The 23,014-nt window shown below is 41.4% G+C and overlaps 1 protein-coding gene across 1 annotated transcript in view; it reads left to right on the top strand.

Moving 5' to 3' along the window:
* Positions 1 to 23,014, top strand: part of hec (hector) — a 272,234-nt gene that overhangs the window by 225,677 nt on the left and 23,543 nt on the right. The window contains exon 7 of the mRNA XM_067142876.2: positions 5,199 to 5,419. Coding sequence (XP_066998977.1) covers positions 5,199 to 5,419 — 221 coding nt within the window. The remainder of the gene's footprint in view (positions 1 to 5,198; positions 5,420 to 23,014) is intronic.

Raw genomic sequence — 23,014 nt, 5'->3', positions numbered from 1 at the left:
CCTCTGGACGCAGCTGACACCAAATCGTTTGCAGAGCGTCCGCCAATGCTGGTCTGTTCATGGGTGCAGGATCCATGGCACGGAGCCTGCGTCAGAGGACATCCCAGATATGCTCGACAGGGTTCATATCGGGGCTCCTGGGTGGCCATGGCTGTCGTTGGACTTCCGCTGCATGTTCCTGGAACCATTCCCGGGCGACGTGGGAGCGATGTGGCGGCGCGTTATCACCATGAAACACTGCAGAACTGTCTGGGCGCTGGAAGGCCAAAAATGGGTGGAGATGATCTCCGATCAGCTCAACATACCGCGTACCATTCAAAGTATGTTCCAGAACAACTAGGGGGCCCATTCCATACCAGAAAAATGCACCAAAGACCATAATAGAGACACCAGCGCCCTGGACCACACCTTCGAGGCAGGCGGGATCCATCGCTTCATGTGGTCTGCGCCATACACGGTGCCTCTCATCGGCATGGTGCAGTTGAAATCGTGATTCGTCTGAACATATCACGTTACGCCATTGTTCCAGTGTCCATCCCGGGTGACTGGCGACAAATGCGCGTCGTTGTGCCCTATGACGTTGGGTTAACAGTGTCACCCGTGTGCGGTGCCGGCTCCCATACCCCATACAACCTATGTTCCTATGGATTGTCCACTGGGAGACGTGTCTAACACGGCCTGTGTTGAATTGAGCCGTGATTTGTTGCTCGATTGCCCGTCTGCCACTACTGACAATCCGGCTCAGATGTCGCCGGTCACGGTCATCGAGGGTGGCTGGACGCCCGGTCGTTCATCTGTTGTGGACGGTGACACCCGCATTCAGCCATTGACGATACACCCTGCACACGGTTGATCATGTGAAGCCGAATTCCCGCACCACTTCCGAAATCGCACTTCCCATCCGTCGGGCACCGACCACCATACCCCGTTCGAACGGTGTCAGCTCATGACGACGTTCCATGTTACACCTGTCACATGCACAGCCACTGCTCACAAGGTCTCCTATACAACTGCCGCTGGCACAGGGGGCGTGTGGTGCGCAGACAACACACCTGCGCATCAGTGTTCCGCAATCCCATGGCATTTGCTCAGTCAGTGTATGTATCCCTGTAGAAAATCAAGTATTCTCACATTCTAATACGAGGGGTGTTCAATATATAATGCAGCACATGTTATTTCTCGGCCAATTTTGGTTTCAAACAGTTGGAATTTTGTCTTGTACATCTCTGATTTTCCCGCTTTGTTAGAGTTTCAGTAATTTCCGATAGGTGTCAGCGCTATAACTAGCTTTCATAATGGCGTCTGTAACGGAGGTGCGTACCAAGCAGAGAGCAGTTATTTTCTTTTGGCGGTCCGGCTCCATGGCTAAATGGTAAAGGTCTATTCACACATATCCGTGACGTGTCAATGCCGTGACGTATCAGTAAATATTTGTTTCATTGTATTTGTACTGTAATATTCACTTACCTCAGACAAACTGCTAACCGTTCTCTCGGTATTATCGCCTTTCTCCAGCGGGTGTCTTGTTGTTTTAAATGAACTTCCAGTTTACTCAGCAATATGTTAAAACAATTTTCAGACATTCTGAAATATTCAAAACATTTAGTTTGATCGTCAATTAGTTCCTTATAGGTTAGCGAATTAGCCATCACGTTTTTATTCTGCCATGCCTCATGTACCCACTTCCCTTTTTTAAATTGATGCTGTTCCTCTTCACTTGAATTATAGCAATAGCTACCAATTCAACATCCATAAACTTTGACATCTCGGCAGAACTGAAACTGAAACAATACTGATAGGTGTAGGTAGCCATCACTGAGACGTCACGTATGTCACGGAATTGATACGTAACGGCACTGACACGTCACGGATATGTGTGAATAGACCTTAGCGTGCTGCCATTTGGCTACAGAGGTCCCGGATTCGATTCCCGGCAGGTTCGGAAATTTTAACCATCATTGATTAATTCCTCTGGCAGGGGGGCTGGGTGTAGCCTATTTGTTGTCTTAATCATCATTTCATCCTCATCACAATGCGCAGGTCGCCTACGGGTGTCAAATCAAAAGACCTGCAACTGGCGAGCCGCACACGTCCTCGGACACTCCCGGCACTAAAAGCCCTACACCATTTCATTTCATTTCTTTTGGCGGAAAACCAGGGCATCACAGATATTCATAGGTGCTTGCAGAATGTCTACCGAGACCTGGCAGTGCACAAAAGCACAGTGAGCCTTCTCCACGACAACGCAAGACCTCACACATATCTGTGCACCCGACAGGAGTTCACAAAAGTTTAGTGGACTGTTCTTCCTCATCCGCCGCACTTTCTGACTTCCATCTATTAGGCCCGGTGAGGAATGCATTCCGCGGGAAGCACTACATGGATGATGGGGAAGTTATCGACGTAGCATGACATTGGCTCTGACTTCGACCAGTCGAGTGGTCAATGCACATACTGTACAGGCCCTCATATTATGGTGGCGTAAGGCCGTAGCATTGAACGCAGATTATCTTGAAAAATAGGGTATTGTAGCAAAAGGATGTGGGAATAACTTGCTGCATTTGAATTCTCAATAAAACCAACCTGCTTTTAGAGAAAAAAGTGTTTCTTTATATATTGAACTCCCTTCGTAGATTCTGTATCAGTGCATTTTGTAAAACAGCCTAGTAAGTTGGAACTCGTTCGATTTCCTTTAAAGTACAAGCAACAGTGACGTGATCTAATAACTTGAAAGGAACATAAACGTCTGTGGTTGCAGAGTAGGCTTCAACCTACAATTGACTCCGTTGGTCCGTGGTCCGACAGCTCTGCACTCCGACCGACCACTCGAGCAGGGGGCGGGTGGCCACGACTCTGCCATGGCTCAACACCTCTGCATTCGGGAGACGGAGAGGGGCTTGTACCCACTGTTGGCTGTCCTGAGAATGGTTTTCCGTCGGTTTTCATTCTCCTGCATTAAGACGAATGCCTAGTATAGGCGACAGCCGCCAAACTCGTCATCTTCTCCACACATCTCTATCAACACCACAAATCTCCTGACCTGAGAGTCGGCGTCACCGTCTAAGAGGTCCACTGCCCCCTTCAGGGGAGGAATAGAACCAATTAGTAGTAGTGGAAAATGAACTCTGCAAGGATATCATAAAAAAAATACAGTCTGATCTTCAAATAAGTATGGCCGAAAATTAAAATACTTCAGATTAAATAACATTTAAATAACCACAAGCCCGGTACAATGTGGTGCGTTTCACCGCGGACTCAGATTGAATGTGGTACAAAGTACGCCTCCGGAAATTTTATAACATAAAATTCGTATTAAAATCAAAATAAGTAACGAACTACATAAAAGGTTTCTGTGTTACAATCAATAACTGTTACCGATTCCGCACTAAATAGAACTTCAAGGGATGATTGATTAATATTTCGAAAACTGTGTGTCTATCTATTCACAGAAATAACGGGAAGTGAACAATTGGCCAGGCGTTTGTGTATACAGGGGAAAGCTAAGATGACATTCCCCCATCCCCCTCAACAACTTACGTCCTGCACCTGTGCTTACAAAACAAGTGTCCATGTTGATTTTCAGCTTTCTTTCAGAGAATCTCCTAGTTAAGTTTTGAGTTCGCTGCAGGTGCTGTGATGTCACCAAAACGTGTATTCTGCCAACGATAAATTAAACATACTTGATCCTTTGAAGAATGGAATATCGAATGTATGTACTTTAGTTACCGCCTCTATCATAAAGTTGTGTACTCTTTTAGCGTACTGCAAAAATAAACGTACATGTATTTTTCTCTCTTTAAAATTATACAAAATTCATTAATATATGGGAAGAAATTTGGTAATATTGTACGATAATTCTTATTATCATCATCATCATCATCTGTTTGCCCTCCAGGGTCGGCTTTTCCCTCGGACACAGCGAGGGATTCCACCTCTACCGCCTCAAGGGCAGTGTCCTGGGGGCTTCAGACTCTTGGTCGGGGATACAACTGGGGAGTATGACCAGTACCTCGCCCAGGCGGCCTCACCTGCTATGCTGAACAGGGGCCTTGTGGAGGGATGGGAAGATTGGAAGGGATAGGCAAGGAAGAGGGAAGGAAGCGGCCGTGGCCTTATGTTAGGTACCATCCCGGCATTCGCCTGGAGGAGAAGTGGGAAACCACGGAAAACCACTTCCAGGATGGCTGAGGTGAGAATCGAACCCACCTCTACTCAGTTGACCTCCCGAGGCTGAGTGGACCCCGTTCCAGCCCTCATACCACTTTTCAAATTTCGTGGCAGAGCCGGGAATCGAACCCGGGCCTCCGGGGGTGGCAGCTAATCACGCTAACCACTACACCACAGAGGCGGACATTCTTATTATCAATGTGTATTTATTATTATGTTTGTGTGGTCGTTCGTATTATAGAAGTTTTCACTTATACGAGGTGGTCTCGGTCCACATTGCCTCGAATAATTGGGGTTCTAGTGAATGAACTAACAGTCTGAAAAAGAGCAAATATAAAAGATTCAATTGGCAGCAAGTTTGAAATTTTGAAATCACCTGTTACTCTTCTTCTACTTAATCTGTTTACCCTCCAGGGTCGGTTTTTCCCTCGGACTCAGCGATGAATCCCATCTCTACCGCCTCAAGGGCAATGTCCTGGAGATTCAGACTCTGGGTCGGGGGATACAACTGGGGAGGATGACCAGTACCTCGCCCAGGCGGCCTCACCTGCTATGATCAATAGGGGCCTTGCGGGGATATGGGAAGATGGGAAGGGATAGACAAGGAAGAGGGAAGGAAGCGGCCGTGGCCTTAAGTTAGGTACCATCACGGCATTTGCCTGGAGGAGAAGTGGGAAACCACGGAAAACCACTTCCAGGATGGCTGAGGTGAGAATCGAACCCACCTCTACTCAGTTGACCTCCCGAGGCTGAGTGGACTCCGTTCCAGTCCTCGTACCACTTTTCAAATTTCGTGGCAGAGCTGGGAATCGAATCCGGGCCTCCGAGGGTGGCAGCTAATCACACTAATCACTACACCACAGAGGCGGACACCTGTTATTAATAAGACAAATTAAATACAATGGAAAAGGAAAAGAAAAGCAATGGGGAACATTGTTATATTCATTCCAATTTATCACTCACCCAGTGACGATCATAAAAGTATTACCTATATTCTAGAACAAATCGAACGATAATTCTTCATTTTCCAGTGGGCGTGCCAAGCTCTCCACGTCATACTCCAGTACCTCATGGTGGCCAACTACATGTGGATGTTTTGCGAAGGATTACATCTTCATCTCGCTCTCGTAGTTGTGTTCGTCAAGGACGAGATCGTCATGCGCTGGTTCTACTTCGTCGGATGGGGCTTCCCCGGAATCATTACAGCCGCCTACACTATCGCCAGAACAAGAAAAGTGGAATACACCAAACAGTAAGTGCAACTTTTGGAATCTATCGAGTGAAACACTTCAAAGATAAACATTTCTGTACGTTGAGTCACGAGTCCCTCAGGGAATGATAATTTAACCTGTCAATTTAATACAGAACTTTGGAGATAGAACATATAGAAAAATGTCCCGTTTGGCATCGTAGTTATTAGAGAACGTGAAAAGAAAGTCCCCACATATTCGTCACTTTAGATGGAGGATTCACTCGGAAGGAATCTTTTTTTTTCTATTGGCTTTACGTCGCACCGACACACATAGGTCTTATGGCGACGATGGGACAGGAAACGGCTAGGAGTGGGAAGGAAGCGGCCGTGGCCTTAATTAAGGTACAGCCCCAGCATTTGCCTCGTGTGAAAATGGGAAACCACGGAAAACCATCTTCAGGGCTGCCGACAGTGGGGTTCGAACCCACTATCTCCCGATTACTGGATACTGGCCGAACTTAAGCGACTGCAGCTATCGAGCTCGGTTTGGAAGGAATCAAATGGATTTTACGTTCCTATCACTGGTAATATTAGGCTTGGGCCGTTTTAGTTAGTGTATTAAGGGCTTACCCGTTCGGTCATTGGAGATAGCGGTAGGAGTGAAAGGCGTCCTCAGCGATGTTGATAACATTGTTCTTATCAGACCTTGAGAATATAAATATCCCCTTTGTTACTTTACCTGCACCGAACTCGATAGCTGCAGTCGCTTAAGTGCGGCCAGTATCCAGTATTCGGGAGATAGTAGGTTCGAACCCCACTATCGGCAGCCCTGAAAATGGTTTTCCGTGGTTTCCCATTTTCACATCAGGCAAATGCTGGGGCTGTACCTTAATTAAGGCCACGGCCGCTTCCTTCCCACTCTTAGCCCTTTCCTGCCCCAGCGTCGCAATAAGACCTATCTGTGTGTCGGTGCGACGTAAAGCAACTAGCAAAAAAAAATAATAATAATAATAATAACACTTTACCTGCACTTAATCATAGCACCACTACTTTCATGAATATATTCCGGCATGCCTCATAATGAGGGGCTGCCTGGCCGAGGGGGCAAAGGCGTTTCGGTTCGCCCGGAAGTACGTGGGTTCGAATCCCCGTCAGGAAGTCGTAAAATTTAAGAAACGAGATTTCCACTTCCGGAGGTGCACATGGCCCTGAGGTTCACTCAGCCTACATCAAAAATGAGTACCAGGTTGATTTCTGGGGGCAAAGGCGGCCGGGCGTAGAGCTAACCACTCTACCCTGCATTAAGTGCCGAGGTTACGTATAGTGGAATCCGTTACCTTCCACCCCTCCAAGGCATTCATGGCCTGTACGGAGATGACTTTGCTTTGCTTTTATTTTCATAAATGCGATCCCATACATTTTAAGATTGCAGTTGCAAACGTCCCAGTAGTGTCGCCTAAGTAAAATTACCGTACATGATCAAAATACCTTAACACCGAGAAAGTGGCTGTGGGGTTCGGGTCACGTAGCTGCCAGCTTGCATTCAGGAGATAGTGGATTGGAACCCCACTGTCAACAGCCCTCAAGATGGGATTCCCGTTGTTTCCAATTTTCACACCAGGCAAATGCTGGGGCTGTACCTTAATTGAGACGATGGCTGCTTCCTTCAACTCCTAGCTCTTTCTCATCCCATCGTCGTCGTAAAACCTAGCTGTGTCGGCGCGTCGTAAAAACAAATTGTAAAAATAATTTTAAAAAACATAACGGACTTTCAAACATGTATGAAAATTATACGTCTGAGCACTGTGTATACAGGGCATGATAGCTGAGTGACACCGTCATTAGTTTTTCATCGAAGTACCGAGCGAGCTGGCCGTGCGGTTAGGATCGCGCAGCTGTGAGCTCGAATCTGGGAAATAGCGGATTCGAACCCCACTGTCGGCAGCCCTGAAGATGGTTTTCCGTGGTTTCCCATTTTCACACCAGGCAAATGCTGGGGCTGTACCTTGTTTAAGGCCACGGCCGCTTCCTTCCCATTCCTAGGCCTTTCCTGTCCCATCGTCGCCATAAGACCTATTTGTGTCGGTGCGACGTAAAACAAATAGCAAAATCATCGAAGTGACCAAAGCTCGAATACCGGCCAATGCAGTGGAGTTCTTGAAATAAATTTAATGACCTCGTAATTCGTATTCCACCTCTCGTTATGATTACGATATCAACAGTCACGCAAAACTAAAAGCTTACTTGCTCTTGTACTAAGTATGAATTTTGAGACCTCAGCCACAAGGCTGGTTGGATCTCCTTTGGTTCCATAGCAGTTTCCGTACAAACCCAGATGTCACTGAAAGTATGCACTATGTAGCTCCCTAAGAGACTGTATGCATAAGGAATGGTGTTCTAGCATCGCTCATACCTTACTAATGTCCATGCTGTCATAGTGAAAGATCAGATAGGAATAGATCGATGAAAGTAAAACAAAAACGAATAACCCAGTCCAGAAGACATAATACACTGCAAATACCGTATATAACAAAATAATCTGTTCTTTGCGAAGATAACGTACTGGAGCCACTAAAATAAACACACAGTTCAAAAAAATTAGGGGAATATGTTTTTGAACGTATGCCATGCTACACAAAACAATACCTCACACCCAGGTATATTGCCAACTAAATCCTCCACGAGCATTTATCACAGCTTGGCACCTATGTGACATGCTCCGTATAAGTCGACGGAGGTCACGTTGCGGTATCAGGTCCCATTCTGCAATGAGAGCCTGTTCGAGGTCTTGGAGAGTCCGTGGTGGAACAGGACGCTCACGAACACTTCTGTCAAGCCTATCCCACACATGCTCGATCTCATTCAGTTCGGGACTCACTGCTGGCTATTCCATCTCTTGAATGTACAGTTCTCGCAAGGCAGCTCTGATGATGTGCGCTACATGAGCCCTGGCATTGTCGTGCATGGGTACGAAATCCGGGCCAACACCGTATACAGCAACCAACACATGCTGAAGCAGTATCTGCTCGATGTACTCCACAGCGATAAGATACCATGGACAATGACAAGATTCGTACGGCCATCAATACTGATGCCACCCCACACCATCATAGAACCTTTTTCGAATCGGTCGCCTTCCTGGACAACTTTGGCATGTACTGCTCACCACGGCGTCTCCATACACGTTGACGTCCAACACGCTGTGTCAGGGGAAATCTGAACTTGTCTGTGAACAACACAGGTCTCCATTTGCGAAGTTGACAGTTGACGTGGGTACGGGCAAACAGAAGGCGAGCTGCGCGATATTATGCGTTAAACGGGGTATTCGAACAGAACGTCTGGGTCGTAAGGACACTTCTCTTAACCTATTCCTAACTATCTGGTCAGACACCGTGACTCCAGTGATCCTGCTGAGGTCTTGTTGCAATTCTCTGGCAGTTGTTGAACGACGCCGCAACGCACAGATGGTCAGATATCGGTCATCCTGTGGGGTTGTCATGCGTCCACGACCTTGCCCAACATTCCTTGTGAACTGGCCTGTCTCACCGTAGCGATTCCATAGGCGTTTAATAACTGACGGAGACAAATTGAGATCCTCAGCAACACGACGAAACGTCTATCCTTCCTGGATCAAAGTGACGGCCCTTGCGACGTGAACCTCGTTAGGATGTCTCATGGGATGTGCTGGTTGACGTACAACGTGCTCAAATGACCGCAGTAGTCTGTGTACCTCACTTTGTTTTGAGGGATCACCTGTCAGTTTAATGCATGGCTACGCCTACAGATGGAGTATAACTTCGATTTGACATACCCTGAGTCTCAAGGTATGCTGTACGACCATTCGAACCCCATCTACCAAATACCAGACGTTACAAAATATGTTCCCCTAATTTCTTGAACGGTGTGTACTTAAGACTCCAAATGATACAATGTATATAACTGTCTGTCTGTCTGTCTGTCTGTCTGTCTGTCTGTCTGTCTGTCTGTCTGTCTGTCCCTTATAGAAATCCATACCGTTCCAGCAGTCTTAACAACTTTTGTAAACCTATCTTTTAGGCCTTTTGGCATATTAATATAGACTAACATAAGCGAAATATCGAATTTGTAGGACATAGATGAGACAAAGCCCATTTTAAGCCTCATGACGTAACGAACGAAATTCGGTAAATCCCTATGCGACCGAAAACCATGTTATGGAGATATTGGCATTCGCTACCCCCATTCTAGGAAATAGATGAAGAAATTACCAGCCGTAACAATAGCAACGTCTGACCGAGATTACGGATGAATGTGTGTATGTTCCAGCATAGTTTCCAACCAAACTTTGTGCACATATGACTTATTAATACGTGTCTGAAAAGACGACTGTGGGGGCAAGACACCCCTAGAAACTCTAACGGAGGGAACGAAATGTAAAATATATCCGACAAGGACCGATATTAGTTCCGAATACACAGTTTTCGGTGTCGCCCAGATGAACTGTGACATTCTGGGTCCCGTTTAAGTCATAGTTCAGACACAGTCGGAATAGAGATTGAAAAGCGATGAAAAGAAATGTCCAGTATGACCGATATTATGGAATAATGTGTGTATGTTTCAGTATGCCGCTTAACCGAACTCAGTAGGCCTACATATTGCACCCGTCATGCCGGGCTCAGCTCGGCCGGTGAGCGAAGATCTCCAGGGTGTAGATCGTTCGCTTATCGGCTGTGCGAAAATTTTAAAGTGCAGGGATAGATGATGAACTAGTGGCAAATGAGAGAAAGCTAAATAGGTTTTACACATTTATTATAACTACTGCTCTTCATAAACTTCACCATAATTTACAAAATCTAGGTATTTTGTTTATATGATTTGTCTTCTTTTATGTCGAAATCACATAGACACTTCATCGAAAAACGGAACAGCAAATGGCTGAATCTGCAAATGTAATATTTATATTTTTAGTGGAAAATTAATTAAATAATTAATAATAATTGATTTGAGATGATCTCTCCCATTGACAATTTAATAACTTGAAAATAAACTTCCTTCCTTCATAGATTTGATTTTAAAAAAGTTTGAAAATGATCATTTTCATTCCTCTTTGAAAATTAAATAAAAATTTTTCTCTCATAAAATTATGGTTAAATCGTCTTCCTTGACCTTTAAATTAATTAATAAACTCAACTTTATAATTATTTAGTAGTTGCTTCTCACATAATAGCTTGGAACTTGACATTATGTCGATCTATGTTTATCCATTAATTTAAATAATTAATTAATTAACGCTTACAATTTTTGATTTTGTGAGTTCAATCCACTGACATGGCCTATACTTATTTATGTGTATTCGTTAAATAAGATCCCATTCTTCCTTAAAAACGAATAAAATTCACTAAAGGTTTAAATTCATTCAAATGGTGAACCACTAAAGTTGGCGTAAATTAGGCTAAAATTCCACGAAATAACGAAGAGCATCATCACAAATATGGATTGGAAACTTACATTAAGCAAAATACAGTCAAATCACACACACTACACTCACACAAAGATACACGGAAATATTATATACATATTTACACGAACTATTGACTATTGACTATTAATTTTCATGTTTAGACAAAGTTAGGAAAATTATTCTCATGATGACACTATCGTGGTGACCTCCTCTCATCAACTGGAAATGTGACAGAGCAATGATTGTCACTTTATTAAAGAACATAGTTATACGACGATGTTCAGAGAAAATTTACGAACACAAAATCATCCAAAAATCATCGATAAAATCGCTTAAACATAGGCCAGAATTAACATTCCGCACACGCGGTTCATGAGCTACGATATTTATTTTTACTCCTCCACTATAATTGTGATTCTCGATTAATCTGCACTCACAACGAAGAAATTACATCAAGTAACATATTTTATTCTTAAATTGACTCACAAATGGATGCACAGCTCGACTGCTGAATTCAATAATATCCATCTACCAGTCAACTAATCATCACAACACAGCAAATATATAAAAAATTGTATCGGTCAGATACTGCCATTTCCCAGGCCTAAATTACTATAAATGAGCGCACATCAACCATATTCAATAATAACTAATATTATGCTCATGACCTTAGGTGTTCTTTTACGCGATAATTTAGTTAAATTATTTTTATTATTATTATTATTATTATTATTATCCCTGGCCGCGCAAGATCATACGTGCGGAAGCTACTGCACAATAATATTTCAGATGACTCTATTGCACACAAAATTCAACCGTACGTCGCATAATTGAAGAATGAACTCTGACATAATAGAATCTACGAAATTACTGTCCCATTTGATCTCATTTTAAGTCTAAAAATATTCAAATAGTCTTAGTTTAACGTTGAGGTCGTTTTACATTTATTTCTCCTGCCACAATGAACTCGGGACAGTTGAAACACTTCTCGAAGACATCCACTCAAACAAACTAATAGGTTCAAATACTCACACATCCTCAATCTACCATCACCAAGAAAGAAGAGATGGAAAAATTCTAACTAATAGAAAGTTTCTAAACAAATAAGTAGAGGCTATGTCATTACAATTACATTACAAAAGGAAAGAAAGAATACCAAAGTTTAAATATTACTTGGTGGTGACTGTCGGTTGTAGAACTCGGGCTGATGACCTAGTGCATTATCACATTACGCACAATCGATCCTGGTCACGCCCGCCTGGACTGCCTCACATTTTACTCGTGCATTGGAGACATGCTGGCGCGCTGGAAATCACACCATTCACCAAGAAAGAAGACTGGCATCCTGACTTGAACTCGAACCGGTGATCTCTTCTGTGGAATTTCTTGTGAAGCTGAAACTGAAAATCACGTCTGAGACAAGGTCCAAAACTCACACCGATGTTTGATAAGATGGGAAAGAAACTTAACTTTTAAAATCTGTTGAATTATAGGTGGAATCCGTAAATATCTGAACTGCAGTTGCAACAAGTTGTAGTCTCTGAATGACGAAGTTCCCTCAGCAAGCGAAGTGCGTCTTCTTCCGTCCGTAGTTGAAGCTAGAGTAATTCTCCACACGACGTGTTCAGAGGTAGAAATTTCTGAGTAAATTTTCCTTAGGAAAATCCATTATTCACTGTCTTAAGACAGGGGTACGTCTTTTCCTCATAAGCGATTGGTTAATTTATTAACTTCGCACCAAATTAATCGCTTGATTGGCTGCCATAGTCAGACGTCATGCACCTTCACTATTATCGATCGAGCACTTGACACACATTCTGCCTGGTCACGTGGCATTCACGGCTGATTTGAAGGTTATTTGGCTAGCTGTATCTGCACTCTCCCCTCGTTTGCCCTTGAGTGGAATTCCCTGACACCTGGCGTATCTCGCTCAGCCGACTCGATGCGATAAAACTCCCTTCCTGGTTCACGAAATAATATTTCAACACACAGTAGAAATAAAATATTTTCCAATAAATGATTTTTACCAATTTTGAAGGGGACATTTTCTCCCTTGGTTGGTTAATGATTTAGTCGGAAGATGAAATCATTAATGCTGGAAATAGACCCTTAACACGTTCCCTGAAAAATTTGAGTGGTAAACATGTGTCACACTTCTAAGCCATATTTTCAGCTCTTGTTCCGGCACGTAGCCCCCTGTTGTCCGCTTCTAGTGTTGCGCCCAGTAGTCGAAGTTGATTCGTTATCTTGCTTTATTGTTAATACAAGGGCTAGAATTCAGATTATCTCCCGTTAGTTCAGGGATTGTTTTTTTTTAATAGCGCCCTGACTCTGTTCTTCCCTTTCAGGACGTTCCCTTTCTTCCTTTTCTTTGGCTCTCTGGTATTCTAGGCTCTCGGCGCCGACCATGTCCGGATTGACGTCTTGGTCGTGGATAGCACGGTGCGATTTGCGTCGTTCTTGGTTGGATTGTTGGAGCTCGCGGAGATATTTTTCACGCTCTTCTTGCCTCCAGTTCCTCTTCCGGTTTTCGAGTCTGCGGTCGTTGGGTTCTCTTCTCCAGCGATCTCTATTATTTTCATACGGCCTTTTTCGATTGTTCCGCCGGTAGTAATTCCATTCTCTTTCGTTCCTATAGCCTGGTCTTGGAGAACGATCCCTAGACGGTCTTTCTTCATTTTCGCGATTCCGGTTTCTCCCTTGGCTGGTAAGGTTCCTGTCGTCTGGTCGATTGACAGTTGCATGGAACACCTGTTTCTCTGGGTTTGTACTTCGCCTAGATGGCTCCCTGGATGTCATAACTAACTGTCTGAGAATAGCCTCTGCTTGAATTGCCGTCTGAACGTTCGAGGCTATCATAATTCTTTGGATATCCGCAGGCAGCTGTCTTACAATGACTTTTATTAATTCAGTTCCTGTAGGTGGTGCGTCAAGCTCACGCAATTTGCGTAATTGACTTGAAAAAAATTCTGAGAAGCGCGTGGGTGTGGACTGAGCATATTTCTTAGCGTACAGTTCTGTCTTAAGCTGGTCCTGAATATCTGAGTTCCAGTATTTCTCTAAAAAGGCCCTTTTAAAACCTTCAAAATCGTCAAACGAGTATCGGAAGGCTGTAAACCACGTCAACACTGAGTTTTCCAGGTATCTCTCGGTTACTCGTAGCTGACGTTCCACAGGAATTTTATTGTCTCGGAAGAACTCCTGCAATTCTTTAATAAAACTCTTGGGGGTTATTCCTTTTACATTATTAAATTTCTTTGGGTAATCCTCATGTAATCGTATTATATTCACGATTTGGGTTTGACCAGAAGTGTTCAGTTGACTCGTTTCCCCTCTAACAGGCTCTAAAAATGGGTTGGTGGTGTTTACGGGAACGTTTAGAATTACTCTTTCATCGGTCTTGGGAGTTGAGAATTGAGCTTCCCCGGACACACGTTTCTCCAGTTGTCCCTGCCGCTCTAACAGAGAATTAGCTACAATGTTATTACTCTCTCCTTGTAACTTGAGTAGCTTTAGTTCCTTGGTAAGCTCCTGTATTTCTCCCTGTAATTCCTGTTTGTAGACTTCCGAACTGCCTCTAACTTCACTTATTTCCTTGTCCATCGTTTTAAGACTCTGCTGGGTCTCTTCGATCGTCTCATAGAAGTATTCGAGTCGCTCCGAATTAGTGACTTGGGCTACCTTAATCTCGGCTATTACGCCCTTCTCCACCTGTTTTACCGTTTCATAGATTTCGGTGAACTTCCTGCTCCATGCGGTTTTAGTTGCAGACAAGTCCGCGGCATTGTCACTAATTTTCTCTTCAATGGTCCTAAAATTTCCCTTTACTTCGTCCTTGTATTGGTCTAGTCCATGCAGTATTCCTGTCTGTACTTTGGCTAGCCTTTCGCTAAACTCATTTGACATCGCTGACATGGAGCTATCGATTCCGGCCTGGATTTCCCCTTTCAGGTTAGAAAATTTTTGCTTAACGGACACCAACTCGCTTTGGACCGACGCTAATTTTCCGTTAAATGATTTAACGTCCATGTGCAGTTTCCCTAAGTTTTCATCCGTCCTAGCTTGAATTTCCTCTAGGGCACCCTTAGGATCTTGTTTGAGTTTGTCCTGTCCTGCATTCACATTCTCACTAATCTCACGCTTTAACAATTTATTGTTTTCACCTAACTCACGTTTTAACTCCTGTTTCAGTAAGTTATTGTTTTCATTTAATTCCTGTTTCAATAAATCACTATTTTCATTTAGCTCAACTTTTAGCTCCTGTTTCAATAAATCACTATTTTCATTTAGCTCAACTTTTAGCTCCTGTTTCAATAAGTTACTGTTTTCGTTTAATTCCTGTTTCAAACTGTCTTTCAAGTCCGCAGTCACTACCTCTAGGAGCCTACGAAGATCCTCCATAGTAACAGTACCCATTCTAATTTGAGACAACTAGCAGTTCATACATTGGACGGACCAGGTTCGATGGTCTAATACCCGAGTTCCGATCGACAGTCACGTGTGGATTGAATTCACAGTCATAAAAGAAGATTATTATCGCATAAAGTAATATCTTATAATTTAAGTCCAAACTATGCGGAAATCTGCCGCAAAAGATAAATTTTGAAAATATCATCCAGATTTTGTATATAATATAGCACCAAGGCCATTCCTAACCTTTAACATGAGCGTAGTTCGCCACAAAAATTTGGGCTAATAAATGTCACAAAATAAACCTGAAATTTTTAATTTGCCACTGCATCTTGTTTGCATCCAAATTCTGGACTACAAGATCGAGTTCTTTTATTGGTACAGCCAATAAATCGGGCCTTAACACGTTGGCCGCCAAATCTATACCTGCACCCGTCATGCCGGGCTCAGCTCGGCCGGTGAGCGAAGATCTCCAGGGTGTAGATCGTTCGCTTATCGGCTGTGCGAAAATTTTAAAGTGCAGGGATAGATGATGAACTAGTGGCAAATGAGAGAAAGCTAAATAGGTTTTACACATTTATTATAACTACTGCTCTTCATAAACTTCACAATAATTTACAAAATCTAGGTATTTTGTTTATATGATTTGTCTTCTTTTATGTCGAAATCACATAGACACTTCATCGAAAAACGGAACAGCAAATGGCTGAATCTGCAAATATAATATTTATATTTTTAGTGGAAAATTAATTAAATAATTAATAATAATTGATTTGAAATGATCTCTCCCATTGAAAATTTAATAACTTGAAAATAAACTTCCTTCCTTCATAGATTTGATTTTAAACAAGTTTGAAAATGATCATTTTCATTCCTCTTTGAAAATTAAATAAAAATTTTTCTCTCATAAAATTATGGTTAAATCGTCTTCCTTGACCTTTAAATTAATTAATAAACTCAACTTTATAATTATTTAGTAGTTGCTTCTCACATAATAGCTTGGAACTTGACATTATGTCGATCTATGTTTATCCATTAATTTAAATAATTAATTAATTAACGCTTACAATTTTTGATTTTGTGAGTTCAATCCACTGACATGGCCTATACTTATTTATGTATATTCGTTAAATAAGATCCTATTCTTCCTTAAAAACGAATAAAATTCACTAAAGGTTTAAATTCATTCAAATGGTGAACCACTAAAGTTGGCGTAAATAGGCCAAAATTCCACGAAATAACGAAGAGCATCATCACAAATATGGATTGGAAACTTACATTAAGCAAAATACAGTCAAATCACACACACTACACTCACACAAAGATACACGGAAATATTATATACATATTTACACGAACGCTAGCCCTTGACTATTAATTTTCATGTTTAGACAAAGTTAGGAAAATTATTCTCATGATGACACTATCGTGGTGACCTCCTCTCATCAACTGGAAATGTGACAGAGCAATGATTGTCACTTTATTAAAGAACATAGTTATACGACGATGTTCAGAGAAAATTTACGAACACAAAATCATCCAAAAATCATCGATAAAATCGCTTAAACATAGGCCAGAATTAACATTCCGCGCACGCGGTTCATGAGCTACGATATTTATTTTTACTCCTCCACTATAATTGTGATTCTCGATTAATCTGCACTCACAACGAAGAAATTACATCAAGTAACATATTTTATTCTTAAATTGACTCACAAATGAATGCACAGCTCGACTGCTGAATTCAATAATATCCATCTACCAGTCAACTAATCATCACAACACAGCAAATATATAAAAAATTGTATCGGTCAGATACTGCCATTTCCCAGGCCTAAATTACTATAAATGAGCGCACATCAACCATATTCAATAATAACTAATATTATGCTCATGACCTTAGGTGTTCTTTTACGCGATAATTTAGTTAAATTATTTTTATTATTATTATTATTATTATTATTATTATTATCCCTGGCCGCGCAAGATCATACGTGCGGAAGCTACTGCACAATAATATTTCAGATGACTCTATTGCACACAAAATTCAACCATACGTCGCATAATTGAAGAATGAACTCTGACATAATAGAATCTACGAAATTACTGTCCCATTTGATCTCATTTTAAGTCTAAAAATATTCAAATAGTCTTAGTTTAACGTTGAGGTCGTTTTACATTTATTTCTCCTGCCACAATGAACTCGGGACAGTTGAAACACTTCTCGAAGACATCCACTCAAACAAACTAATAGGTTCAAATACTCACACATCCTCAATCTACCATCACCAAGAAAGAAGAGATGGAAAAATTCTAACTAATAGAAAGTTTCTAAACAAATAAGTAGAGGCTATGTCATTACAATTACATTACAAAAGGAAAGAAAGAATACCAAAGTTTAAATATTACTTGGTGGTGACTGTCGGTTGTAGAACTCGGGCTGATGACCTAGTGCATTATCACATTACGCACCATCGATCCTGGTCACGCCCGCCTGGACTGCCTCACATTTTACTCGTGCATTGGAGACATGCTGGCGCGCTGGAAATCACACCATTCACCAAGAAAGAAGACTGGCATCCTGACTTGAACTCGAACCGGTGATCTCTTCTGTGGAATTTCTTGTGAAGCTGACACTGAAAATCACGTCTGAGACAAGGTCCAAAACTCACACCGATGTTTGATAAGATGGGAAAGAAACTTAACTTTTAAAATCTGTTGAATCATAGGTGGAATCCGTAAATATCTGAACTGCAGTTGCAACAAGTTGTAGTCTCTGAATGACGAAGTTCCCTCAGCAAGCGAAGTGCGTCTTCTTCCGTCCGTAGTTGAAGCTAGAGTAATTCTCCACACGACGTGTTCAGAGGTAGAAATTTCTGAGTAAATTTTCCTTAGGAAAATCCATTATTCACTGTCTTAAGACAGGGGTACGTCTTTTCCTCATAAGCGATTGGTTAATTTATTAACTTCGCACCAAATTAATCACTTGATTGGCTGCCATAGTCAGACGTCATGCACCTTCACTATTATCGATCGAGCACTTGACACACATTCTGCCTGGTCACGTGGCATTCACGGCTGATTTGAAGGTTATTTGGCTAGCTGTATCTGCGCTCTCCCCTCGTTTGCCCTTGAGTGGAATTCCCTGACACCTGGCGTATCTCGCTCAGCCGACTCGATGTGATAAAACTCCCTTCCTGGTTCACGAAATAATATTTCAACACACAGTAGAAATAAAATATTTTCCAATAAATGATTTTTACCAATTTTGAAGGGGACATTTTCTCCCTTGGTTGGTTAATGATTTAGTCGGAAGATGAAATCATTAATGCTGGAAATAGACCCTTAACATGTTCCCTGAAAAATTTGAGTGGTAAACATGTGTCACACTTCTAAGCCATATTTTCAGCTCTTGTTCCGGCACGTAGCCTCCTGTTGTCCGCTTCTAGTGTTGCGCCCAGTAGTCGAAGTTGATTCATTATCTTGCTTTATTGTTAATACAAGGGCTAGAATTCAGATTATCTCCCGTTAGTTCAGGGATTGTTTTTTTTTAATAGCGCCCTGACTCTGTTCTTCCCTTTCAGGACGTTCCCTTTCTTCCTTTTCTTTGGCTCTCTGGTATTCTAGGCTCTCGGCGCCGACCATGTCCGGATTGACGTCTTGGTCGTGGATAGCACGGTGCGATTTGCGTCGTTCTTGGTTGGATTGTTGGAGCTCGCGGAGATATTTTTCACGCTCTTCTTGCCTCCAGTTCCTCTTCCGGTTTTCGAGTCTGCGGTCGTTGGGTTCTCTTCTCCAGCGATCTCTATTATTTTCATACGGCCTTTTTCGATTGTTCCGCCGGTAGTAATTCCATTCTCTTTCGTTCCTATAGCCTGGTCTTGGAGAACGATCCCTAGACGGTCTTTCTTCATTTTCGCGATTCCGGTTTCTCCCTTGGCTGGTAAGGTTCCTGTCGTCTGGTCGATTGACAGTTGCATGGAACACCTGTTTCTCTGGGTTTGTACTTCGCCTAGATGGCTCCCTGGATGTCATAACTAACTGTCTGAGAATAGCCTCTGCTTGAATTGCCGTCTGAACGTTCGAGGCTATCATAATTCTTTGGATATCCGCAGGCAGCTGTCTTACAATGACTTTTATTAATTCAGTTCCTGTAGGTGGTGCGTCAAGCTCACGCAATTTGCGTAATTGACTTGAAAAAAATTCTGAGAAGCGCGTGGGTGTGGACTGAGCATATTTCTTAGCGTACAGTTCTGTCTTAAGCTGGTCCTGAATATCTGAGTTCCAGTATTTCTCTAAAAATGCCCTTTTAAAACCTTCAAAATCGTCAAACGAGTATCGGAAGGCTGTAAACCACGTCAACACTGAGTTTTCCAGGTATCTCTCGGTTACTCGTAGCTGACGTTCCACAGGAATTTTATTGTCTCGGAAGAACTCCTGCAATTCTTTAATAAAACTCTTGGGGGTTATTCCTTTTACATTATTAAATTTCTTTGGGTAATCCTCATGTAATCGTATTATATTCACGATTTGGGTTTGACCAGAAGTGTTCAGTTGACTCGTTTCCCCTCTAACAGGCTCTAAAAATGGGTTGGTGGTGTTTACGGGAACGTTTAGAATTACTCTTTCATCGGTCTTGGGAGTTGAGAATTGAGCTTCCCCGGACACACGTTTCTCCAGTTGTCCCTGCCGCTCTAACAGAGAATTAGCTACAATGTTATTACTCTCTCCTTGTAACTTGAGTAGCTTTAGTTCCTTGGTAAGCTCCTGTATTTCTCCCTGTAATTCCTGTTTGTAGACTTCCGAACTGCCTCTAACTTCACTTATTTCCTTGTCCATCGTTTTAAGACTCTGCTGGGTCTCCTCGATCGTCTCATAGAAGTATTCGAGTCGCTCCGAATTAGTGACTTGGGCTACCTTAATCTCGGCTATTACGCCCTTCTCCACCTGTTTTACCGTTTCATAGATTTCGGTGAACTTCCTGCTCCATGCGGTTTTAGTTGCAGACAAGTCCGCGGCATTGTCACTAATTTTCTCTTCAATGGTCCTAAAATTTCCCTTTACTTCGTCCTTGTATTGGTCTAGTCCATGCAGTATTCCTGTCTGTACTTTGGCTAGCCTTTCGCTAAACTCATTTGACATCGCTGACATGGAGCTATCGATTCCGGCCTGGATTTCCCCTTTCAGGTTAGAAAATTTTTGCTTAACGGACACCAACTCGCTTTGGACCGACGCTAATTTTCCGTTAAATGATTTAACGTCCATGTGCAGTTTCCCTAAGTTTTCATCCGTCCTAGCTTGAATTTCCTCTAGGGCACCCTTAGGATCTTGTTTGAGTTTGTCCTGTCCTGCATTCACATTCTCACTAATCTCACGCTTTAACAATTTATTGTTTTCACCTAACTCACGTTTTAACTCCTGTTTCAGTAAGTTATTGTTTTCATTTAATTCCTGTTTCAATAAATCACTATTTTCATTTAGCTCAACTTTTAGCTCCTGTTTCAATAAATCACTATTTTCATTTAGCTCAACTTTTAGCTCCTGTTTCAATAAGTTACTGTTTTCGTTTAATTCCTGTTTCAAACTGTCTTTCAAGTCCGCAGTCACTACCTCTAGGAGCCTACGAAGATCCTCCATAGTAACAGTACCCATTCTAATTTGAGACAACTAGCAGTTCATACATTGGACGGACCAGGTTCGATGGTCTAATACCCGAGTTCCGATCGACAGTCACGTGTGGATTGAATTCACAGTCATAAAAGAAGATTATTATCGCATAAAGTAATATCTTATAATTTAAGTCCAAACTATGCGGAAATCTGCCGCAAAAGATAAATTTTGAAAATATCATCCAGATTTTGTATATAATATAGCACCAAGGCCATTCCTAACCTTTAACATGAGCGTAGTTCGCCACAAAAATTTGGGCTAATAAATGTCACAAAATAAACCTGAAATTTTTAATTTGCCACTGCATCTTGTTTGCATCCAAATTCTGGACTACAAGATCGAGTTCTTTTATTGGTACAGCCAATAAATCGGGCCTTAACACGTTGGCCGCCAAATCTATACCTGCACCCGTCATGCCGGGCTCAGCTCGGCCGGTGAGCGAAGATCTCCAGGGTGTAGATCGTTCGCTTATCGGCTGTGCGAAAATTTTAAAGTGCAGGGATAGATGATGAACTAGTGGCAAATGAGAGAAAGCTAAATAGATTTTACACATTTATTATAACTACTGCTCTTCATAAACTTCACAATAATTTACAAAATCTAGGTATTTTGTTTATATGATTTGTCTTCTTTTATGTCGAAATCACATAGACACTTCATCGAAAAACGGAACAGCAAATGGCTGAATCTGCAAATATAATATTTATATTTTTAGTGGAAAATTAATTAAATAATTAATAATAATTGATTTGAAATGATCTCTCCCATTGAAAATTTAATAACTTGAAAATAAACTTCCTTCCTTCATAGATTTGATTTTAAACAAGTTTGAAAATGATCATTTTCATTCCTCTTTGAAAATTAAATAAAAATTTTTCTCTCATAAAATTATGGTTAAATCGTCTTCCTTGACCTTTAAATTAATTAATAAACTCAACTTTATAACTATTTAGTAGTTGCTTCTCACATAATAGCTTGGAACTTGACATTATGTCGATCTATGTTTATCCATTAATTTAAATAATTAATTAATTAACGCTTACAATTTTTGATTTTGTGAGTTCAATCCACTGACATGGCCTATACTTATTTATGTGTATTCGTTAAATAAGATCCTATTCTTCCTTAAAAACGAATAAAATTCACTAAAGGTTTAAATTCATTCAAATGGTGAACCACTAAAGTTGGCGTAAATTAGGCTAAAATTCCACGAAATAACGAAGAGCATCATCACAAATATGGATTGGAAACTTACATTAAGCAAAATACAGTCAAATCACACACACTACACTCACACAAAGATACACGGAAATATTATATACATATTTACACGAACGCTAGCCCTTGACTATTAATTTTCATGTTTAGACAAAGTTAGGAAAATTATTCTCATGATGACACTATCGTGGTGACCTCCTCTCATCAACTGGAAATGTGACAGAGCAATGATTGTCACTTTATTAAAGAACATAGTTATACGACGATGTTCAGAGAAAATTTACGAACACAAAATCATCCAAAAATCATCGATAAAATCGCTTAAACATAGGCCAGAATTAACATTCCGCGCACGTGGTTCATGAGCTACGATATTTATTTTTACTCCTCCACTATAATTGTGATTCTCGATTAATCTGCACTCACAACGAAGAAATTACATCAAGTAACATATTTTATTCTTAAATTGACTCACAAATGGATGCACAGCTCGACTGCTGAATTCAATAATATCCATCTACCAGTCAACTAATCATCACAACACAGCAAATATATAAAAAATTGTATCGGTCAGATACTGCCATTTTCCAGGCCTAAATTACTATAAATGAACGCACATCAACCATATTCAATAATAACTAATATTATGCTCATGACCTTAGGTGTTCTTTTACGCGATAATTTAGTTAAATTATTTTTATTATTATTATTATTATTATTATTATCCCTGGCCGCGCAAGATCATACGTGCGGAAGCTACTGCACAATAATATTTCAGATGACTCTATTGCACACAAAATTCAACCATACGTCGCATAATTGAAGAATGAACTCTGACATAATAGAATCTACGAAATTACTGTCCCATTTGATCTCATTTTAAGTCTAAAAATATTCAAATAGTCTTAGTTTAACGT

Source organism: Anabrus simplex, chromosome 3 (assembly GCF_040414725.1).
Source record: "Anabrus simplex isolate iqAnaSimp1 chromosome 3, ASM4041472v1, whole genome shotgun sequence".
In the NCBI taxonomy this organism is placed as follows: domain Eukaryota; kingdom Metazoa; phylum Arthropoda; class Insecta; order Orthoptera; family Tettigoniidae; genus Anabrus; species Anabrus simplex.
This window is presented reverse-complemented; position numbering and strand designations above follow the sequence as displayed.